This window comes from Mytilus galloprovincialis, chromosome 12 (assembly GCF_965363235.1).
Source record: "Mytilus galloprovincialis chromosome 12, xbMytGall1.hap1.1, whole genome shotgun sequence".
Classification (NCBI taxonomy): Eukaryota; Metazoa; Mollusca; class Bivalvia; order Mytilida; family Mytilidae; genus Mytilus; species Mytilus galloprovincialis.
In genome coordinates this window covers 5,934,185-5,960,793 of record NC_134849.1, presented here as the reverse complement: position 1 = coordinate 5,960,793, position 26,609 = coordinate 5,934,185, and the positions used below count along the sequence as shown (strand labels likewise).

The 26,609-nt window shown below is 30.8% G+C and overlaps 1 protein-coding gene across 2 annotated transcripts; it reads left to right on the top strand.

Annotated features, from left to right (window-relative positions):
- Window positions 1-271: 271 nt before the first annotated feature.
- On the top strand, window positions 272-26,609 carry LOC143054789 (alpha-tocopherol transfer protein-like). 2 transcript variants are annotated; one of them, XM_076227843.1, is made up of 8 exons: window positions 272-372; window positions 8,413-8,625; window positions 10,212-10,445; window positions 12,149-12,225; window positions 16,377-16,493; window positions 17,436-17,546; window positions 18,128-18,229; window positions 20,876-26,609. In XM_076227843.1, exons 2-8 carry the CDS (start codon window positions 8,484-8,486, stop codon window positions 21,020-21,022), a joined length of 930 nt encoding a protein of 309 aa, XP_076083958.1. In that variant the 5' UTR covers window positions 272-372; window positions 8,413-8,483; the 3' UTR covers window positions 21,023-26,609. The 2 variants fall into 2 exon arrangements, with proteins under 2 accessions (XP_076083958.1, XP_076083959.1); XM_076227844.1 differs by having other exon boundaries at window positions 298-365.

The window sequence follows — 26,609 nt, the reverse complement described above, 5'->3', positions numbered from 1 at the left end:
TGCCAGGACCAATCTCGACAATGACCGGACCAGATAAAATTGCTAATTTCTCTTTTATTTCTCAAAATATTTTTCTGAAATTTGAAATATAATAAGATTTTATCTTACAATTTTTTTTAATTTTTTTCTTAAATCTATTTATCAAATGATGAAATCTTATTATATTTCAAATTTGAGTTCAATCATTTGAGAAATGAAAAAGTTATTAGCATTGTTCATTTGGTCCTGTCATTCGGTCCTGTCATTCGGTCCAGTCATTAGTGTAACCCGGAAATAAGCCCGAGAAGTTTTTGTATTTCTTATATGAATTTTACTTCCGGGTCTTTCAAGAAAATGACAACAAACGTTTGAGATATTTTATACATGTAAAAGGTGTTTATTATTCTCTTCTAATGCATCATTAATAGCTTGTATAGTTTTAGGATAGATATCAGTGGCGGATCCAGGGTTGGAACCCTAACCATTGTTTAAACGATAAATGATTTTGAATAAAGACCTCCCCCCATTTTCCAGTTTTCCTAAACATATTCTGATTCCCAAATTGAAGAAATTGAGAATTGTAACCAGTACAGCATTTAATGCACAACTTTAAAATCCATAAAACGAATATAATGCATTACTTTCTGTTCCTTCTGAGTATTTATATGCTATACACATCTGTCATAAATATGAGGCAGGCATTATCTGTGAACACTGTGAATGGGGACCAAGTCTGTATGAATTATTTTTTTTGTAACTTACATATTTGTTAAATAAAAAAAGAAACGAAAATACCGTAATGTTTCCGATTTTGGTTTTGTTGTTAGAGATTGTACTTGTGACATTATTTAAGTTATGACGTCATGTTAAATGTTAACCAATTCAAAGAAACACTATTCATCAGGTAACGTTAATTCATATCAAAGAGTCAAAGACAAAGAATTATTAAAAATGAAATATTGGTATTGGGTTTCTTGAGTTCCTATATTTTACTAGACTACTCAGAGTTTCACGACAATGAGACTGGAAGAACGAAGTAGATTTCTGCGCAAATGCCGGAATTAAAAAAGGCGACAAAATTTTTTTTCATGATTTTGAGTCAGGCTTGGGGTAATTGTAATTGTAATCGTTAATCAGCTGTAATTGATTACAATTTTTCAAGTAATCATTGTAATCATTAATCAGCCAAAAATCTGATTACATGTAATTTAATTTAATCAATTACTTTTCAAAATACCTTGTAATCCTGATTACTTTTTGATTACATTCTGATTACAATGAAAAAAAAAATCTTAAACTGTGTTTATGGTCAATAAATGAACAATTTTGTTATTCTTATTTAATAAATATTTACATTTTAAGATACATTAGTTTGATTTACTTTATAAAGCATGTTAATTGATTTGTATACTTCAGTAAAAAATAAATTGTAACAGTATTGAAAAGTCATCATTTATAGCCTAAGAAGAGATATATAATACAATTAGTAAAATATATTGTACTAGCCTTAATAAAAGATATTGTACATATATTCACAATTTAAAGATGTACATATATACATATTTGATAAAAACTGTTATATTCAAGTAATATTATACTTTTCTTTAATCCTGAATTATGATCTTTTGTTAATATTGTGATTTTTGTCAACTTTAAATAGACAGGTAGGAAACCAATTAAGGTTTGTTTTTATTGCAATTTCCAATTGAGTATAGCTGTAGGACAATGTATATGATAAAAGATTAATCAGACATGTGAAAATTTATCTAATTGCACAAACTAAATTAAAAGTTGGACAAATATCTTGTTCAAGATATTAAAGCAAATGTTTGTATTTTCTTAAATTGGACATGTAAAATGCAATGATTAAGAGGACTTGTATTTTGACAATTAAACAATTCTATTAAAATTTTACATAGTTTTTAACAGGTAACTTTATTTCATCCATATTTTAACTTCCATAAACTGTGAACCTTTGTGGTTTATTAAATAGATGAAGTTTGAAGTTATCATTTTCTAATATATAAAACAAAATCCTTTCTAAAAAGTGCTTTAGTTGTATCAAATGTTAATTCATTCATATCATTCAAAATGTTTTTTTTTTTTAAATTCATTGTCATCAGATGTAATCATGATTACTTTGCTAATGTAATCATTAATTTAATCAGACACTTTCAGAAATGATGTAATCATTAATTTGATTTAATCGTACAAATGACAAAGTAATTGTAATTTAATCAATTACATTGAGAGTAATCGGACCCATCTCTGTTTTGAGTTCATCATTTTCATTAGTACAATGAAAATTTCAGGAAATTTGCCCAATTTTTTTTTTTTTTGATTTTTCTACTGTAATCATGGTAATAAGGGACTTCGTCGCCATATTATTATTTGATTACCAGATGCATATCTAGATTAAGGCTCTGATATTTTAGCCATAGTATCCTTTTGATCAAAGAAAATAAATCTGGCACCTGATCATGATGTAAGTTTTGACAATAAAATTGAGAATGGAAATGGGGAATGTGCCAAAGAGACAACAACCCGACTATAGAAAAAAATAACAGCAGAAGGTCACCAACAGGTCTTCAATGTAGCGAGAAATTCCCGCACCCCTAGGCGTCCTTCAACTGGCCCCTAAACAAATATATACTAGTTCAGTGATAATGAACGCCATACTAATTTCCAAATTGTACACAAGAAACTAAAATTTAAATAATAAAAGACTAACAAAGGCCAGAGGCTCCTGACTTGGGACAGGCGCAAAAATGCGGCGGGGTTAAACATGTTTGTGAGATTTCAACCCTCCCCCTATACCTCTAGCCAATGTAGAAAAGTAATACCAACATGACCTATGTAGATTAGTGTTGTCCGATTTTCAATGAAATTCATTACGATATTATTTTATTTTTGTCGAGCCTTCAACTTTAGTAGAAAAAGTGAGACATAGCGATCCTACATTCCGTCGGTGTCGGTGGCGGCGGCGGCGGCGGTGTCCACAAATATTCACTCTGTGGTTAAAGTTTTTAAAATTTTAATAACTTTCTTAAACTATCCTTGAATTGTACGAAACTTTGACAGAAGCTTGTTTATGTTCATAAGATAGTATCCAGAAGTAAATTTTGTAAAAATAGAATTCCCTTTTTTCCGTATTTTACTTATAAATGGACTTAGTTTTTTCTGCCAGGAAACATTACATTCACTCTGTGGTTAAAGTTTTTAAAATTTTAATAACTTTCTTAAACTATCCTGGAAATGTACAAAACTTGGCCAGAACCTTGTTTATGATCAGGAGATAGTATCCAGAAGTAAATTTTGTAAAAATAAAATTCCATTTTTTCGGTATTTTACTTATAAATGGACTTAGTTTTTTCTGCCAGGAAACATTACATTCACTCTGTGGTTAAAGTTTTTAAAATTTTAATAACTTTCTTAAACTATCCTTGAATTGTAAGAAACTTGGCCAGTAGCTTGTTTATGATCAGAAGATAATATCCAGAAGTAAATTTTGTAAAAAAAAAATTCCATTTTTCCCGTATTTTACTTATAAATGGACTTAGTTTTTCTTCCAGTTAACATTACATACAGTCTGCAGTTAAAGTATTTAAAACATTTTTAAGATTCTTAAACTAGCCTGGATTTTTACCAAACTTGGACAGAAGCTAAATCTGACAATCATAAGATAGTATCGAGAGGAATAATTTTATTGATTTTTTTCATCATTTTTGATGAGTGTTTGATTAACAGCAAATGTAGGCGAGACACTGGGTTCCGCGGAACCCTTACAAATTTTTATAAAAGAAGACCTTGAATAGATATTAACCGGGGTGAACTTACAATATTTTTCCAATCATTCATAGGGTAACCAGAAATTTTTACATAATCCTAATTAAACCTGTAACATATAGAATTATTGAACGTAGTAGTTATGACTGGGACAGTTGCATATGGAAAACAAGATGCTGGCAAACATAACACATAAAGGCTCAACGTTAAATATTTATTTTCACTTCGCTTTAATCATTGAATTGAACGATAAAAACAAAACATTCATCTGAATGATTATACATGTAACAGGAATAAGAGTTTTTTAGCTCACTTGGCCCTTTGCTTTTCTCATCACTTGGCGTCCGTCGTCCGTCGTCGTCGTCCGTCGTCGTTAACTTTTACAAAAATCTTCTCCTCTGAAACTACTAGGCCAAATTGAACCAAACTTGGCCACAATCATCATTGGGGTATCTAGTTTAAAAAATGTGTGGCGTGACCCGGTCAACCAACCAAGATGGCCGCCACGGCTAAAAATAGAACATAGGGGTAAAATGCAGTTTTTGGCTTATAACTCAAAAACCAAAGCATTTAGAGGAAATCTGACATGGGGTAAAAATGTGTATCAGGTTAAGATCTATCTGCCCTGAAATTTTCAGATGAATCGGTCAACCCGTTGTTGGGTTGCTGCCCCTGAATTGGTAATTTTGAGGAAATTTTGCTGTTTTTGGTTATTATCTTGAATATTATTATAGATAGAGATAAACTGTAAACAGCAATAATGTTCGGCAAAGTTAGATTTACAAATAAGTCAACATGACCGAAATGGTCAGTTGACCCCTTTAGGAGTTATTGCCCTTTATAGTCAATTTTTAACCATTTTTCATAAATCTAAGTAATCTTTTACAAAAATCTTCTCCTCTGAAACTACTTGGCCAAATTAATCCAAACTTGGCCACAATCATCTTTGGGGTATCTAGTTTAAAAAATGTGTGGCGTGACCCGGTCAACCAACCAAGATGGCCGCCACGGCTAAAAATAGAACATAGGGGTAAAATGCAGTTTTTGGCTTATAACTCAAAAACCAAAGCATTTAGAGGAAATCTGACACGAGGTAAAAATGTTTATCAGGTTAAGATCTATCTGCCCTGAAATTTTCAGATGAATCGGTCAACCCGTTGTTGGGTTGCTGTCCCTGAATTGGTAATTTTGAGGAAATTTTGCTCTTTTTGGTTATTATCTTGAATATTATTATAGATAGAGATAAACTGTAAACAGCAATAATGTTCATCAAAGTAAGATTTACAAGTAAGTCAACATGACCGAAATGGTCAGTTGACCCCTTTAGGAGTTATTGCCCTTTATAGTCAATTTTTAACCATTTTTCGTAAATCTTAGTTATCTTTTACAAAAATCTTCTCCTCTGAAACTACTGGGCCAAATTAATTCAAACTTAGCCACAATCATCTTTGAGGTACCTTGTTTGAAAAATGTGTCCGATGACCTGGCCATCCAACCAAGATGGCCACCACGGCTAAAAATAGAACAGGGGTAAAGTGTAGTTTTTTGCTTATAACTCGGAAACCAAATCATTTAGAGGAAATCTGACAAGGAGTTAAATTGTTAATCAAGTCAATATATATCTGCCCTGAAATATTCAAATGAATTGGACAACCGGTTGTTGAGTTGCTGCCCTCCAATTGGTAATTTTTAAAGAAATTTTGCTGTTTTTGGTTATTATCTTGAATACTATTATAGATCATGTAGATAGCGATAAACTGTAAACAGCGATAATGTTCATCAAAGTAAGATCTACAAATAAGTCAACATGACCTAAATGGTCAATTGACCCCTTAAGGAGTTATTGCCCTTTATAGTCAATTTTTAACAATTTTCATTAATTTGGTAAATTTATGTAAATTTTTACCAAATATTTTTCTCTGTTACTAATGGGCAAAGTTCATTATAGATTTAATTGTAAGAAGCAAGAAAGTTCAGTAAAGTAAGAACTTCAAACACATCACCATCACCAAAATACAATTTTGTCATGAATCCATTTGTGTCCTTTGTTTAATATGCACATAGACCAAGGTGAGCGACACAGGCTCTTTAGAGCCTCTAGTTAACCATTTTCTGTAAATCTTAGTTATCTTTTACAAAAATCTTCTCCTCCGAAACTACTGGGCCAAATTGAACCAAACTTGGCAACAATCATCATTGGGGTATCTAGTTTAAAAATTGTGTCCGGTGACCCGACCAACCAACCAAGATGGCTGCCATGGCTAAAAATAGAACATAGGGGTAAAATCAGTTTTTGGCTAATAACTCAAAAACCAAAGCATTTAGAGCAAATCTGACGGAGGTTAAATGGTTCATCAGGTCAAGATCTGTCTGCCCTGAAATTTTCAGATGAATCAGACAACCCATTGTTAGGTTGCTGCCTCTGAATTGGTAATTTTAAGGAAATTTTGCAGATTTTGGTTATTATCTTGAATATTATTATAGATAGAGACAAACTCTAAACAGCAATAATGTTCAGCAAAATAAAATCTACAAATAAGTCAACATGACCAAAATTGTCAATTGATCCCTTAAGGAGTTATTGCCCTTTATAGTCAATTGTTAACAATTTTCATAATTTTTTGTAAATTTTTGTAAATTTTTACAAAATATTTTCCACTGTAATTACTGGGCCAAGTGCATTATAGATAGAGATAATTTCAGCAACAAGAATGTTCAGTAAAGAAAGATCTACAAACACATCACCATCACCAAAACACCATTTTGTCATGAATTTATCTGTGTCCATTGTTAATATGCACATAGACCAAGGTGAGCGACACAGGCTCTTGAGAGCCTCTAGTTTAGAAAGCAAATTTCATATATCAGTCAGAGCTCAGACATAAATAAGTCTGAATCTGCTTTTGACTCATAGAGGTCTAAATTCGTAAGTTTTAGGATTTGTCTCCCTTTACCAGTCAGAGATATAACTCTATAGGGTTATTACAGAAAATAACTTGCGTGTGTTATTACAGAGTTTCTTCCTAAAATTTTCTAAATCTGTAATAACATATGTTTGTTATTTGTAAAATTATTTCATTTATAATGGGCTCTAGGGAACTCTTGAGACTTTGCGCAGAAACTAAATGCATAGCCTTGATAACTAATTTCTTAATTAGATTAATACATTTTTGATTAACCATGGTAAATCAATGAGATGAGGCTATTAAGTGATAAACTTAGCTGTAATAACAAGGCTTAGTTATTAAAGGAATGTAACTTATTATATAAGACACTTGGGAATTACTGAGAAACTTGCGCAGAACCTCATTACATGCTCTGGTCATTATTTCTTACAATAAATTAAAATACATTGAAATTAAGCATGATCTATGTCTGAGCAAATCCTTTGAAGTGATATAGAGAAGCTGTGATAACACCCTTTAGTTATTACAGGCATATTTTTTCTGTGATAACATATAGGTGTATTATGCAAAATGGCAAACTATGAACTGTTATATCTTTCAATAGTTAAGTATACATATAGACAAAAGTAATAGCAATAGAACTTTTACAAATTTCAGCTAAACTAATGATGTATATTGTCCCTTTGAAACATGTACTGTAACATACGTATGTTATCACAGTTCTTTGATTTTTTAGTCTACAATAACAAATGTATGTTATTTTCCTGTAATAACCCTATAGAGTTATATCCCTGACTGTTTAATGCAAGACAAAATACGACTTTAATCCGTCAAATATTGTTAAGCAAGAAATGATTGACCAGAATCAAAAAGTTGCAAATATCGACTCCTACAAGTCGATAAGTTACCAAAATTGGTTTACTTCAAGACCTACGCATATTTATAAAAAGGTCATGCATCTAAATCGAATAATGACAACATTGAAAGCCAATGCTTTGTCTTCTGAAGAAAAATATGAATGAGAGTCTAAAAAATCAGGGATAATGTTAATTAACCTTACAATGCAACCACCTGGAACCACACTTAATGAGGTAAAACATCTGTGTTTAGTAAGGATGTTCAGTTAGATAATTAAATATAGATAGCTCAAGTCCTTGTGAACTCTCAGACAGGTTTTTGCTGTCTTAGGTGGTGTACTTTGGTCACCAAGTCAAATTAAGTTTTTTCATCAACATAAATAGACCTAAACAAGTCTGTCATTTTGTGACTTAGATAAGTCTAAAATTGAAAACACATTTTTATATTAAATACATGTTTTAAGTCAAAACAGAAATCGACTTGTTTATGTCTGAGCTCTGACTGTATATGTATATATAGCTAGCTAGAGTATATATTTTTGCTGTAATCAACAAACATATTCAATAACAGAAATATACATTTTACTTGGAATAAATTACTAAGACGTGGTCTAAGTAAATTGCCATATTTAGCTTAAAGTGTATATTTTAAGCATGAGGAGATGTCTTTTTAAATATAAGATAATTGACTGCATTACTTGGCAATACTCTTTTTAATGTACATGTATAAATAACAATGATTTAGAAACATTATTTAAAGAGAGCTCTTGCTCTTCATGGAGATTGTGAAAATCTAAGTTATACTCGTGCTTAATATGCCTAAGGAAAGTTGATTACACAAAATTCTCTACAAGTGAAAATGGTTGTCTATTTTTTTTTTAAAGAATAATGAAGCCCTACAGCTAGAAGAAAGTATTAGCACATACTTGATACCAAAGTTGTCTACAAAATCAAAATGGCAGAGAATGGAAGTCCTGAATATGTGTGTACACTGAGTCCAGAACTTGTGAAGAAAGCTCAAGAGGAACTAAATGAAAAACCAGAATGGCGAAGTCGTGATATACAAGCTCTGAGGGAAATGGTAGAAAAGGAAAAAGGTATGTCATGAAAGAAAATGTAGTGAAGAAGTAAAAAAATGGTACTTCAAGGAATTGTGCAAATTTCTACAAAAGGTTAAGAGTGTCATGGGTATATGTCATGTTATATACATGTATTCTAAAATGAAGATGTCCAAAAACTGGAGATGATCTCAGGTGCTCCGGAAGGGTAAATAGAATAATTTACAGTCACTGTAAATTATTCTATTTACCCTTCCGGAGCACCTGAGATCATCTCCAGTTTTTGGACATCTTCATTTTAGAATACATGTATATAACATGACAGGGCTCACGCTACCAGGCGACTTGGGCGAAGAAGTCGCCTTCCCGACCGTCACTTCGCTTTCCCCGACCCCCAAAAGCGAAAACAAGTCGCCCTGTTCTTGACGACAGTCGCTTTCAGTCGCTTCCGTCATCGGACATTTTCAATTTTTACCAAGTTGATGAAACATCAAATTTTTATTGATAATTAAAGAAATTCAGACATAAACGATTCATTATCTTTTAAAAAGAGGTTGAAGCATTGTCTTCGTAGTGTGTAGCAGGTTATTTGATAAAAATACAACTTTTTATCACTTCGTGCATTTCCGCAAGACCTCCGCAAGTACCAGTGCTTGTTACTCGAAAACGTACATCAACCTCAATTTCGGCGGCAAAATAAGTTTGTTACTTCATTTAAACGTGATAAAAGTTGCCTCCAGTAAATTTTTATCCATTTATTGCATTAAAAACGTCATGTTCCTTTCCAAATAACTTGTCAAACATCGTTTATTTTTGTAAATTTTCTTGCATTCGTCCGCCATTGACCGATTTCTAATCTCCGGATCTGAAGCGGACCAGCTATGACCGAAATCCGTACTTTTACAATAATTACTACGGACGCACGGATGGAACAGCTGACAGAAGAATATTGATCCCAAAGGGAAAAATTACGCATTCCACACGCATTAAGAGACTTTTGGTTACATCTAATTGATTGGTGTATATAATTCCTTATATTTTTTATGGATTGTTTCAAACTATTGATTAAAGTTGCTTAACTCTGAGACTATTATACTAATATCAATATATTATGGCCCAGCTTAATAACTTTTATATTTTTTATGAGAAACACTGAATGTCATAAACAAGATAATTTTTAATTAAATTGTAATTGATATATTATAATTTCTTTACATTTTTTTAAATATTTTTTATTTTTTTAGTGCTAGATATTTAGTTGGTAGTTTCTCACAAGCTTAAACAACTTTTAATTTCAAATGTTACTTTAATTGTAATTTTTTTACTCAGATATGAATTGAACAGTATAAAAAGAACATTATTTACATATGGCCCTTTATACTATTGTAAAATCCAAACATTGTATCGCACCGCACGAATGAGCACTTCTCTTTCAAATCTCACCACTTCTCCCTATCAGTTTCAAAAAGAGAAGTCACTTCTCCCTATAATTTTGAAGTAGTGTGAGCCCTGCAGTGTACATGAACTTACAAAATATAATGTCTTCTATCTGCAGTTAATATTTTAGAAATTAATATCATTAGAAATGAATCCACAGTCATTATTTTTCATATTTTATGTTTCAGCTTTAAGGATTCGCACAGACGATGCCTTCTTGTTACGTTTCTTACGAGCCAAAAAGTTTGACTACGAAAGAGCATTTAATCTAATTATGACACATTTCAAAATGAGAATTGACAATGCAGAACTATTTGAGGGACTGCGTCCTTTGGCTGTAAAGCATGTTTTAGAGGCTGGCGTGACTGGAGTTCTGCCACACAGAGACAAGCTTGGACGAAGGGTCATTGTATTCAGGCCAGGTTAGTGTATGCATACACTTTATTGCTTTTTGGAAATCTGTTCTGCTTGACCAAAGAATCTGTCCTGCTTGAACTTTTGACGTCACACAACAATCACTTTTCCATTGTGGCATCAGATATTTTTTATTATGACGTCATATTTTACAGGAACTTTTGTGATGTCCAGTAATCATGGTAATGGAAGATATATATAGCGATAAGGTGTATTCATCTTCAAATGAAAAAAAAGAAAGGAAAATGAAATTCTTTTGTCTAAAAATTGCTCCAGATTATCAATTGCTAGATGATATAATTATTTAATGACAGAAACTATGACAGCTTATCTATATTTCATTTCATCAGGCAGACAGTAATTTACAAAGACACAATTAAAGAAAATCCTGAGTTTTTAAAAAGCAAAATTACATCCTGGTAAAATTTGATCCGGTGGAAAAAATGTCACAGTAGTTGTTGTTATTTTTTTTATCCGGAGGAAAATATTTCCCTAGGATATTTTTTCCTTTGCCATGAAATTCTATCTGGGTTGTCAAACTATTGAATAGTTATTAAAAAAAACTTAAATCTTTACAAATACTATGAAATAGTCATAATGTATTTGAATCGAAGCTAAATTGTTAAAAAAATGTGTTATAATGGGAAATAATTTCACATATTATCATTGAAAATAATATCCTGAAATATTCAAGTAAATATCATTCTTTTAAAAAGACAATTATCATAAAACATATAATAGAAAACCAGAAGTAATTTCAAAGATCATAATTGTGAAATAATATCATGATTAATTTAATACATATAAGATAAGGCAAGTGAAAAACAGGTAAAAGTGAGTTGTTTTCAGATCTCAGTACAAATATAAAATAAAAAGTAAAGGTAGAATATAGTTGAGTTAGTACTGTAAACAGTATCATGGAAGAATTTTAGTATGATGATATTTTTAACTATATTTTATAGTTTTGTCAGGGGACAAAGATTTAGTTGTTGATAATATGGATGAATCAATAACAATATATTGGAAAAAACACAATTTCAACAGCTGGATAGTATTTTCCTGTGAAATATTGTCTGTCTTATTAAATCATGTTTTAAGTCATCTTTTTATATAAATGAATATAAAAAATAAGATTAAAGAAAAAATATCACAATGAAATAGATTCGGAAATATAATATTAATATCTTTAAAATATAAATTTCTCATAATTACCTCTCTTTGATTGGTAAATTATGCAAATTTGTTCTACCTTTTTGAAACATTTATAATTATAGTCAGGTATATATTGATTGTGAGTAACTAACATAGTAGTTAATGGGACTCTATTTCACAAGGTTTTGTGAAATATGGAACGGATAATATATACTGGTACATACTATCTGCATAACACAGATAGATTTTCACTCCTCTGGAAAAATTATACCTGTGAAATACCATGCCTGGAAAAGATTTACTGGGACAAATTATCTCCAGGATAAAATATCACAGAGGAAGAAATAAACCGTTACACTATCATTTAACTGTTTATCAAGTGTTCTAAAATCATGCAATTTCATTGATGGTAATTATATATAAGCATCAATGCAGCTGCTCAGGGACCTTCTTTTCTCAGAAAAAATCAACCTGTGAAATTGGTAGTCAGCTGACTTCTGTTTACATAATTTACTTGTAAAAACATCATTTATTATTTGACTCTTGTTTTTTTCCCCAGGTAAATGGAATCCTAGCAAATTTGGAATCACTGATGTATTTAGGACCAATTTTCTGACTATGTCAAGACTGATAGAGGTATTATTTGTGTTTAAAATAATATAAAGCTATTTTATAAAAAAAAAAAGCTAATATATAGGCTAAACAGATATAGTTATAATGGTTATCATTCCTGCCTCTCTATATAGCTACTATTATCATGCTGCCCATAACACATTTGATTGACATTTATGATTTAGGACCATTACACACTAGGAATTTTGGTTCAGCATTGTAAAGTACATCTCATTTCTCTTTACATGTCATATATACATGATATAGTGTGTTACAGAAAAAAAGATTCTCATTTTACAGATCCGCCAATTCTTTTTTTTTTTCAATAAGGCTTGAAACAGGTACTGTATGTTCAGGAATTTGTAACAGGCCAGTTTTCATAAAAATAACCTCACTTCATATGCATCTTTTCTTGAAATGCAGTTGTAATCAATCTCACAATTTCATCAATTGTTTAAAAATCACAATAATATATATAAATTATGCAGACAAAATTTATGAATTTAGAGGACATAATTATATATTAAAACTTGTTTTGCTGAAGAGCATATAATGAAATTTTAAGTGCAAAATCTGCTTTGCAAGTGATATCAAATATAAAAAAAAAGGAGATGTGGTATCATTGCCATAGAGATAATTATCCACCAAGTACAAATGATGAAAACAACTATAGGTCATCGTACAGCCTTCAGCAATGAGCAAAACCCTGTGTGTGTATACTATTTTACTTGGACTGAGCTATTGTAATTTTTGTCTGTTATTCAGAACAAGTTGATGTTAAAGTTCATTGTATTTTAAAGCCTTACATAAGTCATCAAATGTAGCAACAGGTACCTAGGGCAGATGTACTTTCTATCCTTTTTACACTAGTATTTTGTATTTATGGAATTCAGTTTACACATCATATATAATATTTCTAAGATGCTCATTGAATACTATATAAATCAAGGGTGAACTTTTAAACCTGTATTTTGTATTTCTAGGATACTTTTTTATTGATACACCTGTGTTTTGTATTTCTAGAATACATGTTTATTGGTACACCTGTATTTTTTTATACCCCCGCTTTAAAAAAGGGGGGGTAAACTGTTTTACCTCTGTCTGTCAGTCAGTCCGTCCATCAGTCCGTCAGTCAGTCCGTCCCATGAAACTTTCGTCACATTTTTCTCAGGAACTACACATCCACCCTTTCTGTAATTTGGTATCAACATTTATATATGTAAGCCATACCGTGTGATGCGTTTTCAGATTCATCACTTGACAACTTCCTGTTTACCGAACACTTGTCTGATTTTACACATGATAGCCAAGTTGAAAATTTTCGTCACATTTTTCTCAGGAACTACAATACAAGGATTTCTGAAATTTGGTTTCAGGATTTATATAAGTCAGGTATACCGTGTGATGCGTTTTCAGATTCATCACTCGACAACTTCCTGTTTACCGAACACTTGTATGATTTTACACATGATAACCAAGTTAAAAATTTTCGTCACATTTTTCTCAGGAACTACAATACAAGGATTTCTGAAATTTGGTTTCAGGATTTTTATAAGTCAGCTATACCGTGTGATGCGTTTTCAGATTCATCACTCGACAACTTCCTGTTTACCGAACACTTCCATATTTTTACACTATTAATATTATCCACTTGCGGCGGGGGTATCATCAGTGAGCAGTAGCTCGCAGTTTCACTTGTTATTTCTAGGATACAATTGTATTGCTTCATCTGTATTTTGAATTTCTAGATTACATGTATATTGATACATCTGTATTTGTAGGATACAAGTATATTGATACACCTGTATTTTGTATTTCTAGGATACATGTATATTGACACACCTGTATTTTGTTTTTTTAGGATACATGTAAATAGATACACCTAGGCCTGTATTTTGTGATTCTAGGATACATGAATATTGATACACCTGTATTTTGTATTTCTAGGATACATGTATATTGACACACCTGTATTTTGTTTTTTTAGGATACATGTAAATAGATACACCTAGGCCTGTATTTTGTGATTCTAGGATACATGAATATTGATACACCTGTATTTTGTATTTCTAGGATACATGTATATTGACACACCTGTATTTTGTTTTTTTAGGATACATGTAAATAGATACACCTAGGCCTGTATTTTGTATTTCTAGGATACATGTATATTGACACACCTGTATTTTGTTTTTTTAGGATACATGTAAATAGATACACCTAGGCCTGTATTTTGTGATTCTAGGATACATGAATATTGATACACCTGTATTTTGTATTTCTAGGATACATGTATATTGACACACCTGTATTTTGTTTTTTTAGGATACATGTAAATAGATACACCTAGGCCTGTATTTTGTGATTCTAGGATACATGAATATTGATACACCTGTATTTTGTATTTCTAGGATACATGTATATTGACACACCTGTATTTTGTTTTTTTAGGATACATGTAAATAGATACACCTAGGCCTGTATTTTGTGATTCTAGGATACATGAATATTGATACACCTGTATTTTGTATTTCTATGATACATGTTTATTGATACACCTGTATTTTGTATTTCTAGGATACATGTATATTGATACACCTGTATTTTGTATTTCTAGGATACCTGTATTTTGATACACCTGTATTTTGTAGGAAGAGGAGACGCAGATAAATGCGCTTTAAAAAAGGGGGGGTATACTGTTTTACCTCTGTCTGTCAGTCAGTCCGTCCATCAGTCCGTCAGTCAGTCCGTCCCATGAAACTTTCGTCACATTTTTCTCAGGAACTACACATCCACCCTTTCTGTAATTTGGTATCAACATTTATATATGTAAGCCATACCGTGTGATGCGTTTTCAGATTCATCACTTGACAACTTCCTGTTTACCGAACACTTGTCTGATTTTACACATGATAGCCAAGTTGAAAATTTTCGTCACATTTTTCTCAGGAACTACAATACAAGGATTTCTGAAATTTGGTTTCAGGATTTATATAAGTCAGGTATACCGTGTGATGCGTTTTTAGATTCATCACTCGACAACTTCCTGTTTACCGAACACTTGTATGATTTTACACATGATAACCAAGTTAAAAATTTTCGTCACATTTTTCTCAGGAACTACAATACAAGGATTTCTGAAATTTGGTTTCAGGATTTTTATAAGTCAGCTATACCGTGTGATGCGTTTTCAGATTCATCACTCGACAACTTCCTGTTTACCGAACACTTCCATATTTTTACACTATTAATATTATCCACTTGCGGCGGGGGTATCATCAGTGAGCAGTAGCTCGCAGTTTCACTTGCTATTTCTAGGATACAATTGTATTGCTTCATCTGTATTTTGAATTTCTAGATTACATGTATATTGATACATCTGTATTTGTAGGATACAAGTATATTGATACACCTGTATTTTGTATTTCTAGGATACATGTATATTGACACACCTGTATTTTGTTTTTTTAGGATACATGTAAATAGATACACCTAGGCCTGTATTTTGTGATTCTAGGATACATGAATATTGATACACCTGTATTTTGTATTTCTAGGATACATGTATATTGACACACCTGTATTTTGTTTTTTTAGGATACATGTAAATAGATACACCTAGGCCTGTATTTTGTGATTCTAGGATACATGAATATTGATACACCTGTATTTTGTATTTCTAGGATACATGTATATTGACACACCTGTATTTTGTTTTTTTAGGATACATGTAAATAGATACACCTAGGCCTGTATTTTGTGATTCTAGGATACATGAATATTGATACACCTGTATTTTGTATTTCTATGATACATGTATATTGACACACCTGTATTTTGTTTTTTTAGGATACATGTAAATAGATACACCTAGGCCTGTATTTTGTGATTCTAGGATACATGAATATTGATACACCTGTATTTTGTATTTCTAGGATACATGTATATTGACACACCTGTATTTTGTTTTTTTAGGATACATGTAAATAGATACACCTAGGCCTGTATTTTGTGATTCTAGGATACATGAATATTGATACACCTGTATTTTGTATTTCTATGATACATGTTTATTGATACACCTGTATTTTGTATTTCTAGGATACATGTATATTGATACACCTGTATTTTGTATTTCTAGGATACCTGTATTTTGATACACCTGTATTTTGTAGGAAGAGGAGACGCAGATAAATGGTTTAGTGATGATGATGGATTTAGATGGTATTGGATGGGCTCATGCAAAGAGTATTTCACCGCTGTATGCTAAAAAATTCATGGGTTTGATACAGGTAATTTTAAAATACACTTCTATACTCAATGCACCACTCACACTGTATATAGAATTCAGTGAAAAGTGAAGTTAGGGTGAAATCCCTTACATAGCAAGTTATTTATTGGAAATGTCCATTCCTAAGAGACATGAACTAAGTAGCTGCTAGCATGTTGATGTGACAAGATAAACATGATAAACTTCCTTGATCAACAACTTAAACATTATTGAAAGATGCACAGACCATCAAAACATATGCCCCCTTAAATTCAAAGGCTTGGAAACCAAATCATAAAAGTTTTACATGTGAAATGTAGTCATTATCTGTATTGATATGATATATTCATACATACCATTAATTTTTATTAATCATGTTTTTTTTTCTCTCATTGTTGGTATCTGCCCCTTATATAAAGGTAGTTTAATTGATATGACCAATTTGAAGGATGAGAGAGGATTTGATTGTTGTTTCTGCATTAGTATTTAATCTGGTCATCCCTTATCAATATAAAAAAGAAGATGTGGTATGATTGCCAATGAGACAACTGTCCACAAGAGACCAAAATGACATAGACATTAACAACTATAGGTCACTGTATGGCCTTCAACAATGAGCAAAGCCCATACCACATAGTCAGCTATAAAAGGCCCCGATTAGACAATGTCTTATTGGAAGATTATTCTACATTGTATGTCTTTTTTAAAGTATTTAGTATTTGATTTGAACTGAACTGAACTACAAAGGTATTTAATTATAGAATTAGTAATGAATTTGTACTTAGGTTCTTAAATTTTAACATAATTGATAAATGTATTTTGGTATTTTTTGTAAGATCAAAGGTTTCAGTTACAATTTTTTTTCTTTTGAATTGTAAAGTTTAAACAAATAAAAGAAGAGAAGAATTTGACTTTTTACTTATGATATTGTAATAGGATGAAAATTGTTCTCATTATATTTTAGGATGCATTTCCAGCCAGATTTAAAGGTATGCATTACTTCAATGAGCCAACAATCTTTGACTACATCTTTGCCATTGGTAAACAGTTCATGAAGGAGAAAACAGTTTCCAGGGTAACAATTAAATTTATTTTACTTTATTCTAAAAATAGGGGGACAGACTTCTCTTGTTCCCCTTGGTTAATTATACGTATTTAAAGAGGGTTCAAAGGGAGACAATTCAAGTCCATAGGGTTTAAATACCTTAACACTTTTGTAATAGCTTCATTTGATCAGACAACTAACGGTATAAAACTTAGGCTTACTTATATTAGCAATTTCTTGTAATCTGAACCTCTCCTATAAACAAAACGTCCATATATTTAAACATATTTGAGCATATTAAAAGATCTCAGAGAGTTCTTGTTATATGATAGTAATAGTGTATTTGTGGTACATTCACATCATCATCTTCATCATCATTACCAACTTTTCCGTTATTATTTTTTTATCTCTTTTTTCAATAAATAGATTCTTATAGTATTGTATATTCCGAATAATTGCATGCTCACATCAATACTGTATTGTAATTTATTATTCTGAGCAACTTCATAAGTATGGTTTACTCGTGTCCAATCGATTTTACTTTGAGAATATAAAATATGTTTAAACTATAAATACCAATATCTCTATTTACGTATATATTTCTGTTACAGCTACATTTCCATGGAAACAGATATGAAGAGCTTAAAGAATTTATAGATGAAGAAAATATTCCTGAAGATTATGGAGGAAAGGCTCCAAAATATTCAAATAAGGTTAATTATTTTTAACTTTTTACCTAAATTTAAAGGAGATCTAAGATATATGCTATTGAAATCTGACAATATATTTAACAGGCATGTAAGGTTTTTAATGAATTAAAACAAAGAAATATCTTTTATAAACATATTGGGAATTGAAATGGGGAATGTGTCAAAGAAAAGACAACTCCAATCAAAGAGCAGAAAACAGCTGAAGGCCAACAATATGGTCTTCAACCCAATGAGAAAATCTTGCACCAGGAGGCCCTGCTGGCCCATAAACAATATGTTCACCAGTCAGAGAGCTGACATAAACAAACTAGTGCAAGTAGGCATTTTTTTACAAAGGAGTAATAGCATTTTTATACGACCGCAAAATTTGAAAAATTTTTCGTCGCATATTGCTATCACGTTGGCGTCGTCGTCGTCGTCGTCCGAATACTTTTAGTTTTCGCACTCTAACTTTAGTAAAAGTGAATAGAAATCTATGAAATTTTAACACAAGGTTCATGACCACAAAAGGAAGGTTGGTATTGATTTTGGGAGTTTTGGTCCCAACATTTTAGGAATTAGGGGCCAAAAAGGGCCCAAATAAGCATTTTCTTGGTTTTCGCACTATAACTTTAGTTTAAGTTAATAGAAATCTATGAAATTTTGACACAAGGTTTATGACCACAAAAGAAAGGTTGGGATTGATTTTGGGAGTTTTGGTTTCAACAGTTTAGGAATAAGGGGCCAAAAAAGGGCCCAAATAAGCATTATTCTTGGTTTTCGCACAATAACTTTAGTTTAAGTAAATAGAAATCAATGAAATTTAAACACAATGTTTATGACCACAAAAGGAAGGTTGGTATTGATTTTGGGAGTTTACGTCCCAAGAGTTTAGGAATAAGGGGCCAAAAAGGGACCCAAATAAGCATTTTTCTTGGTTTTTGCACCATAACATTAGTATAAGTAAATAGAAATCTATGAAATTTAAACACAAGGTTTATGACCATGAAAGGAAGGTTGGTATTGATTTTGGGAGTTTTGGTCCCAACAGTTTAGGAATAAGGGGCCCAAAGGGTCCAAAATTAAACTTTGTTTGATTTCATCAAAATTGAATAATTGGGTTCTTTCATATGCCGAATCTAACTGTCATGACTGTGTATGTAGATTCTTAACTTTTGGTCCCGTTTTCAAATTGGTCTACATTAAGGTCCAAAGGGTCCAAAATTAAACTTAGTTTGATTTTGACAAAAAATGAATCGGTTAGGTTCTTTGATATGCTGAATCTAAAAATGTACTTAGATTCTTGATTATTGGCCCAGTTTTCAAGTTGGTCTAAATCGGGGTCCAAAATTAAACTTTGTTTGATTTCATCAAAAATTGAATAAATGGGGTTCTTTGATATGCCAAATCTAACTGTGTATGTAGATTCTTCATTTTTGGTCCTGTTTTCAAATTGGTCTACATTAAAGTCCAAAGGGTCCAAAATTAAACTTAGTTTGATTTTAACAAAAATTGAAATCTTGGGGTTCTTTGATATGCTGAATCCAAACATGTACTTAGATTTTTGATCATGGGCCCAGTTTTCCAGTTGGTCCGAATCAGGACCTAAAATTATTGTATTAAGTATTGTGCAATAACAAGTCTTTTCAATTGCACAGTATTGCGCAATGGCAAGAAATATTTAATTGCACAATATTGTGAAATAGCAAATTATTATTTTTAATTAGAGTTATCTTTCTTTGTCCAGAATAGTAAGCAAGAAATATCTAATTTCACAATATTGTGCAATAGCAAGAATTTTTTCAATTGGAATTATCTTTCTTTGTCCAGAATCAACTTAAATCTTTGTTATATACAATATACAATGTATATTCACTTTTTACTACCAACTGATAAATTAAAATAATCTTTACCATTCAGTGATAACAAGCAGTTATTTTACATCTTAATATTTTATGATGTATTTAAATGAGTAGTTATTGTTGCAAACTCCATTAGAAATTTTAATTGAGATTAGTTTTGGAATAAGGGAAAGGGGGATGTGATTAAAAAAATTGCGTTCAATTTTTCTCATTTGAAATTTCATAAATAAAAAGAAAATTTCTTCAAACATTTTTTTGAGAGGATTAATATTCAACAGCATAGTGAATTGCTCTCAGAGAAAACAAAAATTTAAAGTTCATTAGAACACATTCATTCTGTGTCAGAAACCTATGCTGTGTCAACTATTTAATCACAATCCAAATTTAGAGCTGAATCCAGCTTGAATGTTGTGTCCATACTTGCCCAAACCGTTCAGGGTTCAACCTCTGCGGTCGTATAAAGCTACGCCCTGAGGAGCATCTGGTTAGACTTTATAAAGTCATAATATGTCCGACTTATTCAGATCAAATTTTGTTCTCCCAATCGATTGTAAAGTTTCAATGTTTTAAAAATTGCATCAAACCTATTCCATAAATAACTTTGAATATTTTTATGATGAATTATATATCAAAATCTTATCTTTTTGTGCTGGTTTCAATTAAATCCATTTTATACAAATTTCCATAAAAAGTTTAAGTTTATATGTCTCTTTTTTTAGTCTGTCTGGTCATATATACATATTTTTTATATAAAAAAAAGTGTTTCTTGGAGATATTTATAATATTGTCATTGACATTTTAATTCAAGGAATGGATGGAAGAACTGTTAAAGCTGGATGCACATTTTGACAATGAAGCAAAATACGGACTTGTGGATGGCACGTTGAAGAAACCCACGATGAAGGAAGATGCTATAGACTGTATGGTAGGATCCTACAGGAAGCTAGATGTTTAATACTGACGATGTTGTAATAGGATTTGTTAACTATTACAATTGATGACTTAGGATTTGTTAACTATTACAATTCATGACTTAGGATGGTTAACTATTACGATTCATGACTTAGGATTTGTTAACTATTACAATTCATGACTTAGGATTTGTTAACTATTACAATTCATGACTTAGAATTTGTTAACTATTACGATTCATGACTTAGGATTTGTTAACTATTACAATTCATGACTTAGGATTTGTTAACTATTACGATTCATGACTTAGGATGGTTAACTATCACAATGCATGACTTAGGATGGTTAAATATTACAATGCATGACTTAGGATTTGTTAACTATTACAATTGATGACTTAGGGTGGTTAACTATTACAATTCATGACTTAGGATGGTTAACTATTACAATTCATGACTTAGGATTTGTTAACTATTACAATTCATGACTTAGGATTTGTTAACTATTACAATTCATGACTTAGAATTTGTTAACTATTACGATTCATGACTTAGGATTTGTTAACTATTACGATTCATGACTTAGAATTTGTTAACTATTACGATTCATGACTTAGGATTTGTGACCTATTACAATTCATGACTTAGAATTTGTTAACTATTACGATTCATGACTTAGGATTTGTTATTTATTACAATTCATGACTTAGAATTTGTTAACTATTACGATTCATGACTTAGGATTTGTTAACTATTACGATTCATGACTTAGGATTTGTTAACTATTACAATTCATGACTTAGGATTTGTTAACTATTACAATTCATGACTTAGGATTTGTTAACTATTACAATTCATGACTTAGGATTTGTTAACTATTACAATTCATGACTTAGGGTGGTTAACTATTACAATTCACAACTTAGGATTTGTTAACTATTACAATTCATGACTTAGGATTTGTTAACTATTACAATTCATGACTTAGGATTTGTTAACTATCACAATGCATGACTAGTCTAGGAATTTTTGAACCCTGTTTAATTATGAACTAATTTCTTCTAGCAATTTTTTATTGACAATTTTCGAGCATTTACAAATTTCAAACTAAAAAAATGTACTTCAGTCTATGTATTTGTCTATTTTTTTTAAAGAATAAATTGGATGAAAAAACAACTAAGAAAATCACCCAAGTAAAAACATGACTATAGGTGTAATACCACCATTGATTTTCCCCTATTAGTCTTTGTTAAATTTGCACTTTTCAAAAAAATGTCCAGAATTTATCTTTGATTCAAATAAAGAAATACTTGGCATGAGTAAAGTTTTATTCTGTCCAGTTCTATAGAAAAAAATTCACATAACATTTCATTGCATATAAGAAAATAAACATCATTGGAAGTTAAGCAATCAAATTTCTCCCCTTATTTTATTTGTATACAAGGTTTAGTCACCATGTAACCTCAAGATTACAAAATATACTATAGAAATCCCAAATAAAAAATAATGGTATTTTGAAATACCCAAGACATATGTTTATGACACAGAAATGGTTTTAGTGCAATAAAATGTAGGATTAATTACCTACAACTGTCAAATTCAAGGGAATATTTTTTTCGACCTACTTTCGTATACAACCGTATGTGACGTACCATGATTTGGTGGTATTACACCTATATTAAATAATGCAGAATTGTCCACTTTAAGATATGTAGTGGTTCTGTTTATCTAATAAGCCACTTGTAAATTACAGTACCACTTTTCACATTTGTTCTTGAACCCTTTTCTGTATTTATCGTCTCCAACTTATCATTTTGATATAAGTTAGCTAAGATGATAGTACCTGCTGTTTTTGTTTTTTGTATTGCTATGTATTTTTTCTCCCTACATGAAATTTACAATAAACTACCTCTGTTCCATAATGTTGTGTTTTTGTATACATTTAATTTTTGTTACACATATCTTATGTATTTACCTATTTTTTTTATTGATACTGTTTGGACAGCTATGTAGACTTAAAGCTGATTAATTGAATTAATCTGTTTTTTGTTGCTTTTGTGTGTTTTTTTTTAGGTACTTACTTGAAGGTACTTCTGTTTGCTACAGGTCGGGACGGAGAATATTAAAAATAAGGACACTTACTCCCTAAATTAACTTTGATGTACAATGATCACTTCTGACTGTAAAGGTTGGGTTTTCAATATAAACAAGGGAACTAACTCTTTAAATTTAAAAGAAAGTGAAGTTTACACAAGGGAAATACAGTCAAACCTCGTTGTGTCGAAGTCGAAGGGACCGCACCAAAGTATTCGACTCATCCGAGGTTCGACTCATCCGAGGTCGAGTGTGTCGTCATAAATTTTGAATGCATGAAATACGGTATATTTGTGTAAACTAGATACAATTAACAGTGTGCCTTTTCCATTCAATCTCCATTTTTGGTCCATCGTAATAATTAAAAACACAAGTATAGATACAAATCATGCACAAATAAAATCAATAGTCTACACAAATATTTACAAAGGTTAGTCGCTATAAATTATGAAATCACGCACGGCACGAAATAAATTCTGAACGGTCTCTGATGAGGTCGTCTGCTTTACATTAGATTATCATGAATTTATTATAATTGTCCTAATCCTTGTATCTATTGTAATTAATGAGTTTTAAATCATTTAATCTCGGCTTGGGTCATTTAAATTCGTTTCGTTTATCTCAGGTGAAAAATGTTCAACACACTAACATTCCGCTTGAACGATCAACAAAGGTGTTAATTAGCGGCCACCATAAACATGTCATTTTAACTGTTATACAAACAAGTATGTTTATTCAGCTTTAATCTCTTTTAAAAATGATTAGTTGACATAAGAAATACATCCGACTTAAATTTTTATCATCATGATCATTAGGTCTGCATCTTTTGAAAATTCTTACTTTCGAAGTTCGAGACATCGGGGTCAATTTATTTTAATTTTACTTCGACGGGATTATAAAATTTACTCGACTAAACCGAGTATTCGAATCAACCGAGTTCGACTCATCAGAGGTAATTATGCATTGATCAAAAGGGAATTTTACCGGGACCGCGAAATTACTTCGACTCGTCCGAGTTTTCGACACAACAAGGTTCGACTGTAACTCTTTTTAAAATTAGGTATATTTTACACAAGGGAACTAACTCTTTAAAGTTAGGTATATTTTATACAAGGGAACTAAATATTCAAAGTTAGGTATATTTTACAAAAGGGAACTAACTCTTTAAAGTTAGGTATATTTTACACAAGGGAACTAACTCTTTAAAGTTAGGTATATTTTACACAAGGGAACTAAATATTCAAAGTTAGGTATATTTTACACAAGGGAACTAACTCTTTAAAGTTAGGTATATTTTACACAAGGGAACTAACTCTTTAAAGTTAGGTATATTTTACACAAGGGAACTAACTCTTTAAAGTTAGGTATATTTTACACAAGGGAACTAACTCTTTAAAGTTAGGTATTATTTACACAAGGGAACTAACTCTTTAAAGTTAGGTATATTTTACACAAGGGAACTAACTCTTTAAAGTTAGGTATATTTTACACAAGGGAACTCTTTTTAAAGTTATTTAGAAGTAGATTGACTTCTATGTGTATTTTACATAAGGGAATAATTCTTTAAAGTCAACTGACTGTTTTAATGAGGTTGTCAACATTGACCTCTCTATTCTTAAATTGTTGAACATCTTTTATTTTAATTATTCGAGGATTTTATGTCTCAAATAAAATAAATAACAGTTTGAATCATAAAATTTAAATAATTTGAATATTTTTAAACAGATTTGTTGGATACCCCTCCAATGTATTTTTATTATGAAGAAGTTACTAGATTCAAATCAAAGTTTGAAATCCAGACTTTTATTAAACGTTTTGTTTATTGGCATTTTATATTGAATTATACAATTTGATAATTTTGATTTTTTTTTGTTTTTCCAATGATGGAATTTTTATAATATATATATATATATATATACATGCTTTTGCATGCATTTTACGCAAGAAATTATGAATGATGGAATAATTTTTAAAAGTCATACATGTACAATGTAATATTTATGTTCTAAAAGAAAAATTGGAGTTGTAATATTGATAAAACTTAACATGTTAATGTGCATAGTGTTTTATTGAGTGACAAAGAACTGATAAAACGTGTTAAAACCAGTTGTCATATTAAAAATTAACTTTGCTACCAATTTTTAATTTTTTTTTGGCAAACGGAAACAGCTCTCAAGAGTGAAAAACTGTGGCCTCTGTGTAGTCATATAAAGTGTCAGCAGTACAGTAAATTATGTAGGATCTGACATTTACTTGACTTTGTTACTGAGTTCTTCACCCATATTTGATTAAAATGGATTGCAAAATAATGGGCTACAAAATAAAAGTTTATTTTGTTCACAAAAAAATTTCAAACACGTTTTGCATTGATTTGGAACCATCTAATAGCGGAGTTCCACTTTTTCAAAATCTGTTAAAACTAAAAATACAGTTCTTTTGTGTAATTACTGCTTATAACAGCTAAATTTGTATGCCCTACCTATGAAAGTAGAGGGGGCTTATGTTTAATGATCTGTGGGTCTGTTTGTTCATTCGTTCGTTCTTCCGCTTCAAGTAAAAGTTTTTGGTCAAGGTAGTTTTTGATGAAGTTGAAGTCCAATCAACTTTAAACTTAGTACACATGTTCGCTATGATATGATCTTTCTAATTTTAATGCCAAATAAGATTTTTGACCCCAATTTCATAGTCCAATGAACATAGAAAATGATAGTTTGGGTTTTAAAGTTTTTGGTCTTGAAGGTAGTTTTTGATGAAGTTGAAGTCCAACTTGAATCTTAATACACATGTTCACTATGTTGATTTTTCTAATTTAAATGCCAAATTAGATTTTTTACCCTATTTCACTGTCCACTGAACATAGAAAATGATAGTGCCAGTTGGGCATCCATGTACTACAGTGCCTGTGGGGCATTTATCAGTCTACTATGAACATACTCTTGTTTGCTTTGTTTCCTTGTTAATGATTTTATGGATATGACTAACTACTAATCTTTATTTACATTTTCAAAAGTATTAATGATATTTGATGAAAGTTGTTTTGATGATCTTTACTTTTTTTAGAGATATGTTTAAACTTAATCATATTTAAATATTTTTAAGTGTGAAGTTTGTCTTTTCTTTTTTTTTGGGAGTGGGATCTTATTTTTAATTTATGATTATTTTTTCATGCTAATGAAGTTATTAAAGATCTGTTTTGTATTGTCTGTAAAAGGTCTATGATTCTTAAATAAGTGTGAAAACAAAAAGAAGCATTGACAATTATATAAAAAAGAAGATGTGGTATGATTGGCAATGAGACAAGAAATTTCAGTGTGCGCACTCATGATTTTTACTGCTTTACATTTGTATTAGAGATTACCAGCAGTAAGATTAGTAGTTCACTCATAATTCATTATAATCAATTATGTTTACTGGAATGTAAGATTAAAATTCACTTAAACTTGATTAGCTGTCTAATAATGTATGTATAGAAATATTGTTATGATTGTTTTGGTAAATTTGTTGACACTATTTTCTACAAAATAAAGTTATTTCTGA